The 18197-nt window shown below is 41.4% G+C and overlaps 1 protein-coding gene across 1 annotated transcript in view; it reads right to left on the bottom strand.

The window, feature by feature from the left end:
• The window catches only part of pygl (phosphorylase, glycogen, liver), a 125812-nt gene that overhangs the window by 12281 nt on the left and 95334 nt on the right, over window positions 1-18197 (bottom strand). Inside the window, exons 15-17 of the mRNA XM_087990212.1 lie at window positions 17452-17510; window positions 4949-5090; window positions 1688-1895 (exon numbers count right to left, since the gene is read on the bottom strand). Coding sequence (XP_087846338.1) covers window positions 1688-1895; window positions 4949-5090; window positions 17452-17510 — 409 coding nt within the window. The remainder of the gene's footprint in view (window positions 1-1687; window positions 1896-4948; window positions 5091-17451; window positions 17511-18197) is intronic.

Here is an 18197-nt window from a genome sequence, read left to right on the forward strand (position 1 = left end):
CCTCCAGGCTCCCTGTAGCCACTAATTCTGCACTGCTCCAATGGCACTCTGGATTCCTGCAACATCCTACATTAGACTGGACTAGTTCCTTAAAACCTCAATGCTGTTCTCAATTCATTTCTCTTCCACCCAACTCCCTCATTTGCACTCCTCCTTTCTGGACTGCCATTGATTTTGGTTCCTTTATTTAAATCCCTTTGCTCCTCTGCTATTATAATAGATTTGTGGATCACACTTAATGCTAGACGCTACTATGCACCTCTGCTTGGCATTAACATTTATTATCTTGAAAAATGGTTTACTTTCCAATGTTCTCATGCCCTCTGAACAAATCCCACAAGTATACTGACTAAAACTTTGTATCTTGAATACTTCCTGGATTCATTCACTCTGATAATTCTTCTTGAACCTAGGCATTAGTTCAAGCTGATTTCACTCCATCTATAAGTCAACTTCATACCAATACAAAATCTCATACTTGATCTTTATATAAAAATCATTTCCTTCTTGTCATCTCTTTACAACCCTGACTTGACTGCTGTAATTTCTGCCATGCCAATAAATTCTGAAATTGCTCAGTGTTAATTTGCATAGCACATTTTGGTTACTGCTCCATTACTTTTATGTCTCCTTTTCCCCTCAGTTCCTTCTCTCCTGCTTCCTAACCTTCCTGTTAGATAGTCATTGTGTCTTTATTTAAACTAACATTGACTGTTGTAAATACCTACCTTGTTCATCCATGCCCTTTAGGAGTGGAAATCTGCCATACCTATAGTCTGGCATACTTGTTACTCCAAACCCACACCAGCGCAGTTGACTCTTAACTATTCTCTGCAAAGGGGTGACTTTTTCACACAGAAGGTGGTACAGGTATGGAATGAGCTGCCAGAGGAAGTGGTGGAGGCTGGTACAATTACAACATTTAAGAGGCATTTGGATGGGTATATGAATAGGAAGGGTTTGGAGGGATATGGGCCAGGTGCTGGCAGGTGGGACTAGATTGGGTTGGGATATCTGGTCGGCATGGAAAGGTTGGACTGAAGGGTCTGTTTCCATGCTGTACATATCTATGACTCTATGTCACTCAAATGCAACAAACTACTTCAGAAATGGAATAAAAGCAGACAGACGACCAGGCACTGACCTTGGCATTGGAAATGACATTGACACAGCCAGTCTTGTCAACCTTGCAAAGTTCTCCTCACTAAATTTGGAGGTTTGTGCAAGAGCTGTCCCACAGACTAGTCAAGCAATGGCCTAACAGTCATACTCATTGGATGAGACCTCACAGACACTACCACCATTGTAAGCTGGTATGCCCTTACATTGACTGCAGACCTCATGAAGTCCCAAGGCATCACTGAGTCTCATGATGATTAAGTTTAACCACCAGCTTGTAAACAAGACCTACTGTTAATTTCAGCTGATGGCCAATAAATTATTAACAGTGGTACCAGTTTTAAATAAGCTGTTGCTCAAATGTATCCATTGTAATGTTAATCTTTATATATCAAGATAATTGATTGGAATTAGTAGCAATATAGATTAATAGTAATTTAAAGATAAATATTTGTGTTGCATATGTTTGCTGCTCTGCCCACCTTTGTCTTCCATTATTATTTAACATTATAAGTAATTTCTCATGGTCACTGCAAACAATATTTGTTAACTTTTATTACAAACATACCCTTTCTTGTCCAGTTCCTTCACATCTTGAACCCTCATGCCAAAAATGAACATATTTTTTTCACCAGCTTCCTCAGCCATTTCCACATTTGCTCCATCCATAGTACCAATAGTTAGGGCACCATTTAGCATGAACTTCATATTTCCTGTGCCAGAAGCCTCTGTGCCAGCTGTGGAGATTTGCTGTGACAGGTCTGTTGCTGGTATAACTGTAAATAGATCAGTTAAAATTGATTAATATTGCTATATAGAGCAAAAGCATCTGAAGAACTCAACAAGGAAAGGGCTGAAGGAAATAATGGCCTAATAATTTGATGGCACACACTCATTTTTTGGGTTTTATATAACCCAGTCCTTCAATACCAGGAGTAACAATTTATGCATTATGAGCTGGAAATTCTAAGTTCTCTTACAAGGAGTGGAAGGTTATACTGCTAGATTTGCCAGGTATCAACATCCAGTAATGTTAGCTTGTCAGCATTGTAACCTCGAAGATGACTGATGATCGATATTACTTGCACACATCAACACACACATATAGTATCAAAAACAGTTCACTGGCCTGACAAAGGTTGTCATTGTAAAATCCCCCTGGCACAGTTGGAACTTCTGAATACATTTGTAATTTGACAACTTTTCAAAAATTTATTCATTTGTGGAATGTGGGCATCGTTGGCTGACCAGCATTTATTGCCTGTTCCTGGTTGCTCTTGAGAAGGTAGTGGTGAGCTGCCTTCTTGAACTGTTGCAGACCACCTGCTGTGGGCTGACCCACAGTGCTATTAGGAGGGAATTCCTATATCTTGACCCATCAACAGTGAAGGAACAGTGATATATTCCCAAGTCAGGATGATGAATAGCTTGGAAGGGAACTTGAAGATGATGGTGTTCCCATATTTCTGCTGCCCTTGTCCTTCTAGATGGAAGTAGTCGTGGGTTTAGAAGGCACTGTTTGATGATCTGTGGTGAATTTCTGCAGTGCATTTTGTAAATAGTACTCATTACTGCTACTGAGCTTCGGTGGTGGAGGGAGTGGATGCTTTTGTGGATTTCGTGCTAATCAAGGGCTACTTTGTCCTGGATGGTGTCAAGCTTCTTGAGTGTTGTTGGGGCTGCACCCATCCAAGTGCAACCTAACCTTTAATCTTGTGAAGGCATTTAACAATGTACTAACATACTAGAACAGTCTGTTTCAGTCTTCCACTTTAAATGCAAAGATCCACACTAAAATATATTTCATACTTTGAAGATACCTTGCTTTTCTACCAAATTATAAAATAGGGAAATTACATAAAGGAATGACTCATTTTATTATATTGTCATACAGGCATTAAGTAATGTCCCTTATATAATTATATATTTGTATGTGCCACGTTTTAATAAATATCCTTATTGGATATGCAAAGGTTAGACTACATCTGCAAAGCTTATTCTGATTGGAAGAATATGTTTGTAAAGTTTGATCAAAACTTGTGCAAGGCATAAACAAGTCTATGTATTGGAAAATTGATAAATGTATATGTAGACAGTAATACTTAGTGGCATGGGCCTTGGTTAGAAAATTGGGCAAATTAGTTTAGATTGGTGGTAAGGAGATTCCTGACATTGAGAACAAAATATCACATTTTCCAACCAATTATTGAACAACGAGATTCTCACAAGTGACTGTTAAGGCTTATTTTCATGTATTAACATCCTCATTATTACATTGTCTTACTTCATGGATCTGCAGTTTTCCAGTTTCCTACCTGCCTAATAGAAACTAGATGGTGCGAATTTCTGACATGCAAGTTGGAGGAATAACCTGGTGACAAGCTTACTGCTTGCTCCTCCGGCCTTCCAGCTTGGACACCAGACACCAATATCTCAAAGCATGTTCTACTGCAGTGACCATACCATATCCACCAGAATGTCCAGATCTCTGTAAGCAAAGCGGGGTGCCATTCTGCTCTCCCTGACATGTCTTGAGCAACTGACCTACAGGGACCATGCCAAGAAGCTACAGACTGCCAGTGCTTGACCAGGTACATGGCTCAGTTTTAAAGAGAGTGCCAGTGCTAGAAATCCTGGACATCCTGGCAGTAGCCAGTAATTTTGGCTGCGGCAAGTAGGGAGGGGAATGTCATAAAGACATGGTCCATAAGTAATATGATTAGTTTGAGAAGACAGCATGAGAAGACTTGTAAGAGCTCATGATGAGAAAGCCTCAATGCCAAAATTGAGACTTAGCTGATTTTTGGCAAAATTCAACACTTTAGTTAAACACATCAATAAAATTGCTGTCATTCAAAAAGCAATAACTGTCAAATCAAAGATTAACTGTTATGAGTGCAATCAAAACACACATTTTTGACATATTTCAGTAGTCATATTAATAACTTGGTTGGTTATACAGAGATTTTCTGCTTTGCAATTCCCACACATAAAGTAAACATGCTGGGAAATCCCATATTATCAGCTCTTTCTTTTTCTAAATAATTTCTAAAGTACAGGAAATCATGAAGTCAGGTGTTTTAAGTGGAAAATTAACCTTTATATGTTTAAACAATCATATTCATAAAATAAATATTTGAAACCTACAAATAATTAAAGTCATAGAGTTTTTACAGCATGGAAGGAGTCCCTTCAGCCTATTGTGTCTGCATTGGTCATCAAACCCATTCTAATCCCATTTTCCATCATTTGGCTCAAAGATGTGCATGTTTCAACGGCTGTTCTAAGTGGTTCTTAAATTCTTGAGAGTTCCTGCTTCTACCATCCTTTCAGATAGTGAGTTTCAGACACCCACAACCCTCTAGGTGATTTTTTTCCCTCAAATCCTCTCTCTAAACCTCTTGCTCCTTACCTTAAAACTGTGCCTCACGGTTATTAGCCTTCCTACTAATTCATACAAAAACTTCCAATGTTATTCATTAAATTGTAAAAAGTTGAGCTATAAAGGGAACAGAACTAAGATTGGATATGAAAGAAAGATGGATGGAGATGGAATGAGAAAACAGAAATAAGAGTGATAGCAGATTTTGAAAGCGATCAAAATTGATTGTGAGTCTGTTGATAGTGAGTCTATACCAACTGCTCTTAACTCAAGTCTGTGGCTTATTTTCTTTCCCTATGCCCTCTATTCTACTTTTATTAATATGCTCAATTTGTCTGCACTTTAAAAGCTCAACAATCATTTCTAGAGCAAGTCTGCCAGCTTCTACCCTACCCTTTGTGGCAGTGTTAAACAAAGCTATTGTAGTCTTTTGCTTCTTAGCAGTACCTTTTTCAGCCAGTGAGACTCTGTAGTTTTCCAAGAAAATAACCTTTAACTTGTTACCAATTATAGGGTCATTGTTCACTTTTTGTGCCACAGATGTGATGAGTTTAATAATCAATTTAGCCATATAATAACCAGGAGCAGCCTAGGAAAGAAGCATGTTTAAACTTAGAAAAGAAACACTGATAACATTTGAACAGACGTATTTTCATCAGGAATAATAGTAATTGCATTAGTTTAAGACATTCCACAAAAGGAACAGATTTATAGAGTTAAAATTAGATTTTGAATTTTGATTGACTTTTCCATGACACAACTAATGACCCATAAGTTTGAATGAAAATAAATCAAATGTTGAAATATTAGGCTGTGTTATGACCAAGGTAAAAACAATGACTGCAGATGCTGGAAACCAGATTCTGGATTAGTGGTGCTGCAAGAGCACAGCAGTTCAGGCAGCATTCAAGGAGCTTCGAAATCGACGTTTCGGGCAAAAGCCCTTCATCAGGAATAAAAAAGCTTGGATGCTGCCTGAACTGCTGTGCTCTTCCAGCACCACTAATCCAGAATGTGTTATGACCAGATGAGCAGGGATGAATCAGATCTCTTTTTAACCCCATCGGTTGGCTATGGCTATGGTTTCAGATTTTCTGATTGCTCGACAGTCATTATTCCAGCATAGGTGGGAGTATTACATGGGCACCATATGGAATCCCCATCATAGCACACTCCAAAGGAACTGCTTGGGAAATTGAATCTTCCATTTGGCAATTCCTCTATCTCTGGAACTTTCTGAAAGTCTCCATTTACATTGGTGACTTTGGAGCGTTTTGATGAATTTAAGTATAGTAAATCCTCTGTATCCTCAAGATCGTGAATTGTGAATTCACCTATCTGCACCAAAAAATAAGTAACAATAAAAATCAACATTTGCATGCAAAAATTGCATATCCGCAATTTTAAACTTATTTTTAAACGAGCTATGCACTCATAATTTTCATCATTGCAGTTTCTCAAGATTGGATCCCTCCCAGATACGGTGAATGACTAAACTAGTCACTCAGAAGTTAGATATTAAATACATAGTTTAATTACTGAATAGCTATTTAACAGACCCATTATTATCCCCAACTACATTCCCGCCTCCTATCCTGTACCTGATGCCTCTCCTGCCCAACCGAACTACCGTAAATGTTACATCACTTATCTTGCCACCTTGCATTCTGGCATCCTAGCCACTTGGCACCCTACCCTCTCACTCTTGACATTCTATTGGCATGAAATCCTATTGTCTACCCAACTAGTACTCTACCCCCTCAGCCAACACCCTAATCTGGCTTGCTCCCTATATCCAACTCAATGTCTCTGGCACCCTATTTAGCTGGTACCTTAATCCTCTGCTGCCTTTCTGACAATGTATTCTTCCCCCATCTCCCCAAGCAGCAACCTTTACATTTCAGAAAATGCCAGGAAAAGGGATTGTGACTTGCTGTCCTCTAACAGTTCATCACTATGAAAGAACCGTCAGAAAGGAAGTACAATTCTGCATTTATGAAGGAGCCCTGAACAGAATCTACCTTCAGAAAATACGGAGCTCCCTTTTTTTTGTAAAATAAGGGCCAAAGTGACAATTTGCATGAGATTGTCACTCCTTGCAAACTCCAGCCCAAAGATTTTAAATTCTTTTTAACATGTAGCTGTATCTCAAATAACAATGTTGTTTGTTGGTTCATCAAAATCAATTAAAAATCCAATTATAACGTTTTTGTAACTGAAAAGAAAAGCAATTTTATTTCTCGCTAATACTCAGAAAATAATAAAAATGTGACATCAAACACACAGATGAACTCAGGTATAAAGATTTGCAAAAGGAGAGTGCCCAGTACAAATTAGATGATTTTTAAAATTTGTTACTTGTGGAACATTATTGTCGCTGGCTGGGCCTGTTCCTAGTTGCCCTTAAGAAGTAGTGGTGAGATGCCATCTTGAACTGCTGCAATCCTTGTGCTGTAGATAGACCTACAACATTGTTAGGGTGGGAATTCCAGGATTCTGACATGGCAAAGCTGAAGGTAAGGAGATATATTTCTGAGTCAGGATGGTGAGTGGCTTGGAGGGAAACTTGCATCCAGTGCATCTGCTGCCCTTGTCCTTCTAGAGAGAAGTGGTCATGGGTTTAGAAGGTGCTGTCTAAGGGTCTTTGGCAGTACATCTTGTAAGTAGTACACAAGGCTGCTACTGAGAGTCAGTGGTGGAGGGTGTGGATAACTATGGGGTGTGGTGCCAATCAGGCAGACTGCTTTGCCCTGGATGATGTCAAGCTTCTTGAGTGTTGTTGGAGCTGCACTCATCCAAACAACTAGAGAATATTCTATCACACTCTGACTTGTGCTTTGTGATGGTGGACAAACTCTGGGGAGTCAGGAGGTGAGTCACTTGATGCAGTACTCTTCTCCTCTAGTTTTTAGATCAGAGTGGTGCTGAAAAAGCACAGCAGGTCAGGCAGCATCCGAGAAGCAGGAAAATCGACGTTTCGGGCAAAAGCCATTGTATTTATATGGCAAGTGGAGTTGAATTTCTGGTCGCTGAGAACCTTCAAGATATTGATTTGGGGGGGGGGGGGGGGGGGGGGGGGGGATTCATTGATGGAAGTGCTGTTGAATATCAATGTGCAGTGGATATATTGTCTCTTATAGGGATAGTCATTGCCTGCTATTTGTGTGACATGAATACTGTCCAGGTCTCACTACATTTGGATCTGGATTGCTTCAGTAACTGAGGAGTCACAAATGGTGCTGGACATTATGCAATCATTAGTGAACATCCCTACCTCTGACCTGATGATGGAAGAAAGGTCATTGAAACAGCTAGAGATGGTTTGGCCTAGGACCTATCATGAGGAACTTCTTCAGAGATGTCCTGGTGCCGAGATGAATGACCTCCGAAAACCACACCCATCCTCCTATGTGCCAGGTATGACTCTAACCAGTGGAGAGATTTGCCCCGATTCCAGTTTTGCTAGGGTTTCCCTGATGTTAAGGGCAGTCACTCTCATCTCATTTCTGGAATTCAGGTATTTTTTCATGTTTGAAAGAAGCTATCTTGAGATCAGAATTTGAGTGACCCTGGCAGAGTCCAAACTGGTATTAGTGAACAATAATAAGAGGTATTTTCGAAGTCCTTATGAGTGTCTTTAAGGTGTTAAGTCTTAACATGAGACAACAGTTATTTAATTTATGTCTTGTATCCTAAGCAGAAACTTGCAGATACACAGAATTGTAGAAGGAGGCTATTCACTCCATTGTGTCTGCACCAGCTCATTAAATGAGCATCATTACCTAGAATCAAACTCCTGCTTTTTCCCCACTAAACCCTCCCAGAAGTTTGTCAGTACTAGAATATTTCACTCAGTGACTGCACTATCTCTGAGCCCATATCCTTTGAAACTCTTAATAGGTCACTTGTTTGTATTTAGTCCCAATAGGTTGTCAAGTACTTTGTCCCTTGTTATACAAACTGTTACAAGATCTTTCCTCCAATTTGCACCTTGCTTACCTGTTATCTTGAGGTGTTTATTGTGTCTTCCACTGTGAAGATTAGTTTAAATCATCTGTCATTTCCCAGTTTTCCATTATTAATACCCCAGTTTTCATCCAAGGGTGCCATATTTAATTTAGCTACTTGTTATTTTTATATTGCCATATAAGTGCTTTTTGTTTGTTTTTATATGGCTTGACAATTTACTTTCATAATCAATTGTCTCCCTTATCAGCTTTTTAGTCATATGCTGTTGGTTCCAAAAACAACCCAATCCTCTGGATCTAAATAATTATAATTGGATTTAACTCTGAAATACTAGGAATAAGGGAAATCAGGGCCACATAATAAAGTAATTCAAAGTAGTGTTAATAGAAGGGTAATTTTAATATATGCTGAAAATGTGTTGCTGGAAAAGCGCAGCAGGTCAGGCAGCATCCAAGGAGCAGGAGAATCGATGTTTCGGGCATGAGCCCTTCAGGAATCAGGAATTCCTGAAGAAGGGTTCATGCCCGAAACGTCGATTCTCCTGCTCCTTGGATGCTGCCTGACCTGCTGCGCTTTTCCAGCAACACATTTTCAGCTCTGATCTACAGCATCTGCAGTCCTCACTTTCTCCTCGATAATTTTAATATATGGCAGTGCAACTTGGTTGAATGAAAGATGTCACCTCTCATATGTGAGAAGTCATACACCCTACTGGTCTCCTAGATAACCACACCTGAAGTAAGTGTTTTCAGCTGCTAAAACCTGAGCTCCGGGTTTTCATAAGACCATTAGGAATAGGAATGGGAGTAGGCTGTTTGGCCCCTCAAATTGGATCTTGACAGATCCGACATTCCTGACATCAACTTTCTCGCACTTTCTCCGTAACCTTTGATCCCTCTACTGAACCAGAATCTACCTATTTCAGCCTTAAATATACACAAGGACACTGCTCCCATTACTCTCTGCTACAAGGGTTCCAAAGATGCATGCATTGGCTAGGATAAACTTGGAGAAAGTGAGGACTGCAGATGCTGGAGATCAGAGCTTAAAAATGTGTTGCTGGAAAAGCGCAGCATGTCAGGCAGCATCAAAGGAGAAGGAAAATCGACGAATTGGGCATAAGCCCTTCTTCAAGAATGAGGAGGGTGTGCCAAGCAGGCTAAGATAAATGGTAGGGAGGAGGGACTTGGGGGAGGGGCGTTGGGAATGCAATAGGTGGAAGGAGGTTAAGGTGAGGGTGATAGGCTGGAGAGAGGGTGGGGGCGGAGAGGTCAGGAAGAAGATTGCAGGTCAAGAAGGTGATGCTGAGTCTGAGGGTTGGAACTGAGATAAAGTGGGGGGAGGGGAAATGAGGAAGCTGGAGAAATCTGCATTCATCCCTTGTGGTTGGAGGGTTCCTAAGCGGAAGATGAGTCGCTCTTCCTCCAGGCGTCATGTTGCCATGGTCTGGCGATGGAGGAGGCCAAGGACCTGCATGTCTTTGGCGGAGTGGGAGGGGGAGTTAAAGTGTTCAGCCACGGGGCGGTTGGGTTGGTTGGTGCGGGTGTCCCACCGACTCAACACGGACGTATACTATAAACCGACTGACTCCCACAGCTACCGAGATTACACCTCTTCCCACCCTGCTCCCTGTAAAAACGCCATCCCATATTCCCAATTCCTTCGCCTTCGCTGCATCTGCTCCCAGGAGGACCAATTCCAATACTGAACAACCCAGGTGGCCTCCTTCTTCAAAGACCACAATTTCCCCTCAGACGTGGTTGACGATGCTCTCCACCGCATCTCCTCCACTTCCCGCTCCTCCGCCCTTGAACCCCGCCCCTCCAATCGCCTCCAGGACAGAACCCCACTAGTCCTCACCTACCACCCCACCAACCTCCAGATACATCGGATCATCCTTCATCATTTCCGCCACCTCCAAACGGACCTCACCACCAAGGATATATTTCCCTCCCCACCTCTATCAGCGTTCCGGAAAGACCACTCCCTCCGCGACTCCCTTGTCAGATCCACACCCCCCCCCCCCCCACCAACCCAACTTCCATTCCCGGCACTTTCCCCTGCAACCGCAAAAAATGTAAAACTTGCGCCCACACCTCCCCCCTCACTTCCCTCCAAGGCCACAAGGGATCCTTCAATATCCATCAGAAATTCACCTGCACATCCACACACATCATTTACTGCATCCGCTGCACTCGATGTGGCCTCCTATACATTGGGGAGACAGGCCGCCCACTTGTGGAACGTTTCAGAGAACACATCTGGGACACCCGCACCAACCAACCCAACTGCCCCGTGTCTGAACACTTTAACTCCCCCTCCCACTCCGCCAGGTTCTTGGCCTCCTCCATCGCCAGACCATGGCAACACGATGCCTGGAGGAAGAGTGCCTCATCTTCCGCCTAGGAACCCTCCAACCACAAGGGATGAATGCAGATTTCTCCACCAGCTTCCTCATTTCCCACCCCCCCAACGTTTCTCAGTCCCAACCCTCAGACTCAGCACCGCCTTCTTGACCTGCAATCTTCTCTCCGCCCCCATGCCCTCTCCAGCCTATCATCCTCACCTTAACCTCCTTCCACCTATCGCATTCCCAACGCCCCTCCTCCAAGTCCCTCCTCCCTACCTTTTATCTTAGCCTGCTTGGCACACCCTCCTCATTCCTGAAGAAGGGCTTATGCCCGAAACGTCGATTCTCCTTCTCCTTTGATGCTGCCTGACCTGCTGCACTTTTCCAGCGACACATTTTTAAGCTAGGATAAACTTGTCAAGGATACTTAAGGGGTTGATGGTGGATAGGCAATGGCAGACATTTAAAGAACACATGGATGAATTTCAGTAATTGTACCTCCTTCTCTGGCGTAAGATTGAAATAAGGAAAGTGGCTCAACCATGGCTCACAAGGGAAATCAAGAATAGGTTAAGCAAAGGTTTAAGCCAACAGGGTTAAGCCAAAGAGGAGGCATAGAAATTGGCCAGAAAAAGCAGCAAATGCAAGGACTAGAAGAAATTTAAAATTCAGCAGAGGAGGACAAAGGGTTTAATTTGGAAAGGAAAAATAGAATATGAAAGTAAGCTTGTGGAAAATTTAAAAACTGACTGCAGAAGCTTCCACACGTATGTGAAAAGAGAAAGACTGGTAAAGACAAATATAGGTCCCTTGCTGTTAGAATCAGGTGAATTTATAAAGGACAACAAAAAGATGGCAGACCAGTTGAACAAATACTTTGGATGTGTCTTCACTAAGGAGACACAAATAATCTTCAGGCAATGCCAAGTGATGGAGGATCAAGCATGAAGGAGGAACTGAAGGAAATCCTTATTAGTCAGAAAATGATATTGGGCAAATTGATGGGATTAAAACCTAATAAGTCCTCAGTGCCTAATGCTCTGCATCCCAGAGTACTTAAGGAAGTGGTCTTAGGAACAGTGGATGCATTAGTAATCACTTTCCAGCATTCTGTAGATTCTGGAAGAGCTCCAATGGATTGGATGGTAGCTAATATAACTCCCCTCTGTAAAACACGGAGAGAGAAAATGGGGAAATGTAGGCTGGTTAGCTGATATTAGTAGTGAGAAAAATGCTGGAGTCAGTCATTAAGGATGTCATAACTGAGCATTTGGAAAGTGGTGACAAAATTGTTACTTGTCAGCATGGACTCACGAAAGGGAAATTATGCTTGAAAAATCTTCTGGACCTTTTTGGGGATGGGACCAGTCGATTGATAATGGTAAATCAGTAGATGTTGTGTATCTGGATTTTCAAAATTTGGAGATGCAGGTGTTGGACTGGGGTGTACAAAGTTAAAAATCACACAACACCAGGTTATAGTCCAACAGGTTTAATTGGAAGCACACTAGCTTTCGGAGCGCCGCTCCTTTATCACAACCACCTGATGAAGGAGCGGCGCTCTGAAAGCTAGTGTGCTTCCAATTAAACCTGTTGGACTATAACCTGGTGTTGTGTGATTTTTAACTTGGATTTTCAAAAGACTTTTGACCAGGTTCCACACAAGAGATTTATAAGGAAAATTTAAGCTTATAGTATTGGATATAATGTATTGACATGAATAGAGCACTGATTGCCATGATGTTGAGGTGCCGATGTTGGACTGGGGTAGATAAAGTTAAAAATCACACAAGACCAGGTTATAGTCCAACAGGTTTATTTGGAAGTACAATCTTCCAGAGTGCTGCTCCTTTGTCAGGTAGCTAGTGCAGCATGATCCAATGATGAAGGAACAGCACTCTGAAAGCTTGTACTTTCAAATAAACCTGTTGGACTATAACCTGGTGTTGTGTGATTTTTAATAGAGAACTGAGTTGGTAGGCAGGAAGCAGAGTATTGGAATAAAGGGGTCCTTTTTAGAGTGGCGGGCAGTGACGAGCGGAGCGCCATAGGGTTCAGTGCTGGGACCTCAGCTGTTCACATTATACATTAACAATTTGGATAAAGGAGTTGATTGCCATATCTCCAAATTTGAAATTACACTAAGCTGTATGGCAGTATGTGCTGCGAGGAGGACGCTAAGAGGTTGCAGGGTGACTTGAACAGACTGGCTGAGTGGGCAAATACTTGGCAAATGCAATATAATGTGAATAAATGTGAGGTTATCCACTTTGGTCACAAACACAGGAAGGCAGATTATTATCTGAATGATGGCAGTTTAGGAAAAGGTGGGGTGCAATGAGACCTGAGTGTCATGGTGGAACAGTCGCTGAAGGTTGGCTTGCAGGTGCAGCAGACATTAAGGAAAGCTCAATGTGAGCTTTCTCCTTCATTGTGAGGGGATTTGAATATCAGAGTAAGGATATCTTGCTGCAGTTATACAGGGATTTGGTGAGGCCACACCTTCAGTATTGGTCTTCTAGTCTGAGGAAGGACATTTTTGTTATTGAGAGAGTCCAGTGAAGGTTTACCAGACTGATTCCTGGGATGGCAGGATTGACATAAAAGGAAAGACCGGATCAACTGGGCTTGTATTCACTGGAATTCATAAAAATAAGGGGGGGATCTCATAGAAACATAAAATCCTGATGGGATTGGAAGGAAGTTCCCAATGTTGGGGAAGTCCAGAACTAGGGAGTCACCATCTAAGAATAAGGGGTAAGCCATTCAGGACTGAGATAAAGAAGAATTTTTTTACTCAAAGTTGTGAACCTGTGGAATTCTCTCCCACAGGAAGCTGTTGGAACCAGTTCATTAGATACATTCACAAGGGAGCTGGATGTGGCCTTTGTGGCTAAATCCATCAAGGGGTGTGGGACCAAGGCGGGAATGGGATACTGAGATTGCATGATCAGCCATGATCGCATTGAATGGTGGTGCAGGTTTGAAGGGCCGAATGGCCTACTCCTGCATCTATTTTCTATGCACAACCCTCCCAGAGAAGAAATTCCTTAAATTGGTGAGCCTCTATTCTGAAACTATGCCCCCTAGTCCTAGGCTCTCTGAAGAGGGGAAACATCCTATCAGCATTTACCTTGCTAAGCCCCCTAAGAATTCTATATGCTTCAATTAGATCATCTCTCATTCTTCTAAGCTCCAGTGAGTTAAGTTCCAACCTGTTTATTCTTTGCTCATAAGTCATCCCTCCATAGGAGAGATCATCCTTATGATCTTCTCTGAACTCCCTCCAATGGAATAAAATCTTTCCTTAATTAAGGGGACCAAAACTGCACACAGATTAGGTTTCACCAGCATCTTGTACTGCTGCATTAAGATTTCCCTACTCTTATACTCCAACCCCCTTGAAATAAGGGCCAACATCCCAATAGCTTTTCTGATTACCTGCTGCATCTGTGAGCTAGTTTTCTATGTTTCATGTACAAGTATCCCCAAGCCTCTTTTTGTTGCAGCTTTGTGCACTTTTGTCCTTTAAATAATATCCTGTTCTTTTGTTTTCCTTTCCAAAAACTCTCCATTTGACAAATAATTTTTCCACTTACTTAATCTATCAATATCTCTCTGTAAAATGTTTGTATCCTTCACAACTGCCTCTCCACCTATTTTTGTCATCTGCAATTCTGGCTACAGTACATTCACTTCCTTCCAAGTCATTAATATATATTGCAAACAGTTGCGATCGCAGCACTGACTCTTATAGAAGCTCACTGTTATGGGTCACCATCATGAGAAAGAACCCTTATCTCCAGACACTGTTTCCTGTCCATGAACCTAGTCTCTAATAATGACAATATACATGCCGACTGTGGAGTTAAAGAATGATCTCAGAGCTTGGATGCAGTGACTGCATTGGCAGCGGCAAATGGGCCCAGCGCGGACTCATGCCAGCAGCTTTGGAGGCAAATTTGTGTTCCTGGCAGCTTCTTCATTGACGAGGCAATCCTAGCCTCAACTCATGGCTGCTGTGGCGGAGGCAAGTTTGGGTTCCTGGCAGTGTCTGTGTCCAGTGCAGATTCATGGAGGTGGAGGTGAGTTTGGAGTACAAGAGGAGTGCAAGACCTGGTGGTATCGGCAGTAGCTGGATGGGCCCGAAGCAGACTCATAGCAGTGGTGAGTTTGGGCCAGTGTATTGCTGAAATCCCATAAGGACTTATAGTAGTGAGGGTGTAAAGGAGGCAAGATGGTGCCAAAGAGTGGCAATTTTCATTCCAGCGGCAGCGGCATGGCAAAGGGAAACAACAGGAGGTGCAAAATTGGTGGGGGCACAAAGTATACTGCTGAATTCTGTGATATCCACTTAATACTGAAGTGTTTTGAAAAGGCACGTGGTAAGGTGGGGCAAAAACCAAAGGTGAGAGAAACTACAGGAGCATGGTAGGTAATTAATGAGGTTAGAGTTGAGAGTGTGGTGCTGGAAAAGCACAGCAGTTGAGGCAGCATCCAACGAGCAGGAGAATCGATATTTCAGGCAAAAGCCCTTCATCAGGAATTAATGAGGTTAGTTTGCTAAGATCTGGGAAGAGAACATGTTAGGCCTTCCCCTCCAAAACTCTCTGCAACTCATACTAATAACCATAAGATTCAGCTCAAAGTATGCTATAGGTACATCAATAGTAAAAAGCTGTTGAATGCGGAGTAGGAATGAATAGCAAGAGGGCAAGGAAACCTCAACGATAGGGGATCTCCCTACTACTGCAATTTTAATCCTCCGTCAGGTCCGTTGAGGACTTGTTTTGGCATTGTTTGGTTCCTCCACTTTGACTTTACAATTATGATCACCTTACCAGAAGTTGAAAACTCCTGACAGCATCGTTCTCAGGATCGACGGAACACTTAAACTTCTCCATCCCAGCAAGATGGCAATCATGGAAAAGGGTGATCAAAGGAAATTTAATAAGGAGTTGATTTATAGCTGAAAAGAAAGTTCAATACTTTGGGAGGAGAGAGAAAGGCACTGAGTGAATTGTTCCTTCAAAGAGCCAACACTGACATAATGGGTTAAATGGCCTCCTTCTATGCTGTGACTATTGTGATTCTACAGTAATACATAATCAAATTTTCAAAAGTTAAAGCCTACAAAAAATTGAATTTACAGCTTTGCTATCAAATCTTAATTTCAAAGCATAACATTTTCCAGGGAGTGCCAATAAAATCAAATGCCCCCTTATTATATCATTTTGTGCCAGCTAACTTAATTACTCTATCTTTAAGTTAGTATTCCTACAACGTGCTTCCTAAGTTAGATAAGGTTGCCAGGTCCTTTCCTAGTACAAAGGAAGGAAAAGTGATGTCTGATTCTAAGAGATGCCAATTTATCCGTTCAGTGTCTTCTTCCTGTTATCTGGAATACTTTGACCAGAACTGAGTAAAAATGTTAAACAATTCCATGGGTAGAATTACACCAGATATACTGGCAAAATAACACAAACTTTCAGAGGTAGCACGCAAAAGAAACTCATCCATGTCATAACTGCATTAGGGATACCTTAAAGCAAATAATTAATCAAGGTAGGTTTGGGACTGGAATGAAGAGCTTAAATGGGATGAAGTGGGATTCTGGCAAGGTTTAATTAAAAATTGACATGTTTGGGGTGGGAGGTTTTGAGAGGTGAATTTTATTTTATGCCATAGATTTGTGATGGCACCCTAAATAATACATTTTATCTTTTTGATTCTCAAAATGAGTGCAAATTCCAAAACAACTATCAGTACCTCTAACATTATAACAATATTTTTCATCAGATACAGTAAACAACCAGTTTTTGAAATTAAACTACAAGCGTACAAGTTGTGGAGGGTACTTAAAGAAGAATATGCATGTCCCAAATTATGTTTCTCCAACAATCTGCAAATTTCCATTTAATTTTAACCTTGATGAATTATAAATTCCACTGCATGACTGAGCCTCATATTTGGACTGATCCATACTTTGTCAGCTAGGTGGCTGGAGTCACAACACATCTGTTATTCCCTGATGGGAGGGGAAAAAGGTGGAAAAGGAGTAGGGTTCCTTTTATCAGGAAGAGTACTTTTCTAGATCTTGAGTAAATATGGACCTGAACAGCTGTCCATCAAACAAATGAAACAAAAGACAACTTGCATTTATACTGTGCATTTCATGTCCACAGGGTAACTGCACCCATAATCAATGAAATATCTTTGAAGCGTGATCCATGCTGTTTTGTTATGAAATAAAATAGGCAATTTGTGCACAGTATGACCTCTCAACTGTATTAAGATAATTGGTCTGATTATTTGTTTTAGTGATGTTGGGTCAACTTCTACATTGATAGTGAAGTTTCACCACTGGAGCCAAAAGTGAGAGTCAACATCACTTCAGTGGGTTGCAGGAACCTGAAATAAGGTATCACTGTTCCTACAGCTCTTCCTCAATTCAGCACAGAACTGTGATTCAAGGTGCACTCAATCATCTGATGCAGATTCCAAAACTCATTGTCTGAGCTTGCTCGTAAAGAATTAAAGTTTGAACAATGTACAATGCATAACTTAATACACTGCTTCATTTGGAGATTGGGAAGAAGCTGCAGAAATAAGGAAAGGAAATAAATCTTACCTTGCCACCTATCATAACAGTTCTTTGAACAAAATTCTTGTTCGGTTCTTTTTTAATTCCTTACATAAAATGTAAATCAATGTTAACAATGTAAATAGAGAAAAACGTCACTGTTACATTTAAGAACTTGTACATGATTGTATTAGTTATATAGTCATAGTTACCATACCAGGTTTTACAAGTCTTGGAAAATAACATTATTCATATTTTAAAACCATTACATACACATGTTGGTTAGAGGCTGCTCACACATAAAGACAATAGCTGTGAACTGGGGTTACTTGAGCCCTAGCTACTGGCTTGAGATATTTTGAGCTGGTTCAGCTCTGAGGGATGACTCAGCTCATTTGGTGGAAGACTAATGAGGGTAATCCAAAAGGTGTCCTTGCAGTGAGCCTATAGAGGAAAGATACCAGTCTCAGATGAGCTGAGAACCATCAGGAATAAGATGCCACAGTTCAGGAAGATAAGGAAAAAGGATAAAAATGAAGAATTTTGGCATGCCATCAGCAAAAACTCTGGAAAGCAACGTTCGCAAAGTGTGGAGAGGACACCCAGACCTAGGAGAAAAACATCTGGCCAGCATAATCTGCTATTCTTGGGTATTAGCTTTTATTTTTGTTGACTGTTCCAGGAATATCAAACTTTGTGGGTTGTGCTTTTGAATTTTAGCCTTGTTTGAATTGCATGCCTGCTGTTAACTTTCTCCTAACCAAATAGTGTGAATTGCACGTCTGTTTTAACGA

Source organism: Chiloscyllium plagiosum, unplaced genomic scaffold (genome assembly GCF_037043375.1).
Source record: "Chiloscyllium plagiosum isolate Xiang-an unplaced genomic scaffold, Cpla_swu_hap1 HiC_scaffold_8, whole genome shotgun sequence".
Classification (NCBI taxonomy): domain Eukaryota; kingdom Metazoa; phylum Chordata; class Chondrichthyes; order Orectolobiformes; family Hemiscylliidae; genus Chiloscyllium; species Chiloscyllium plagiosum.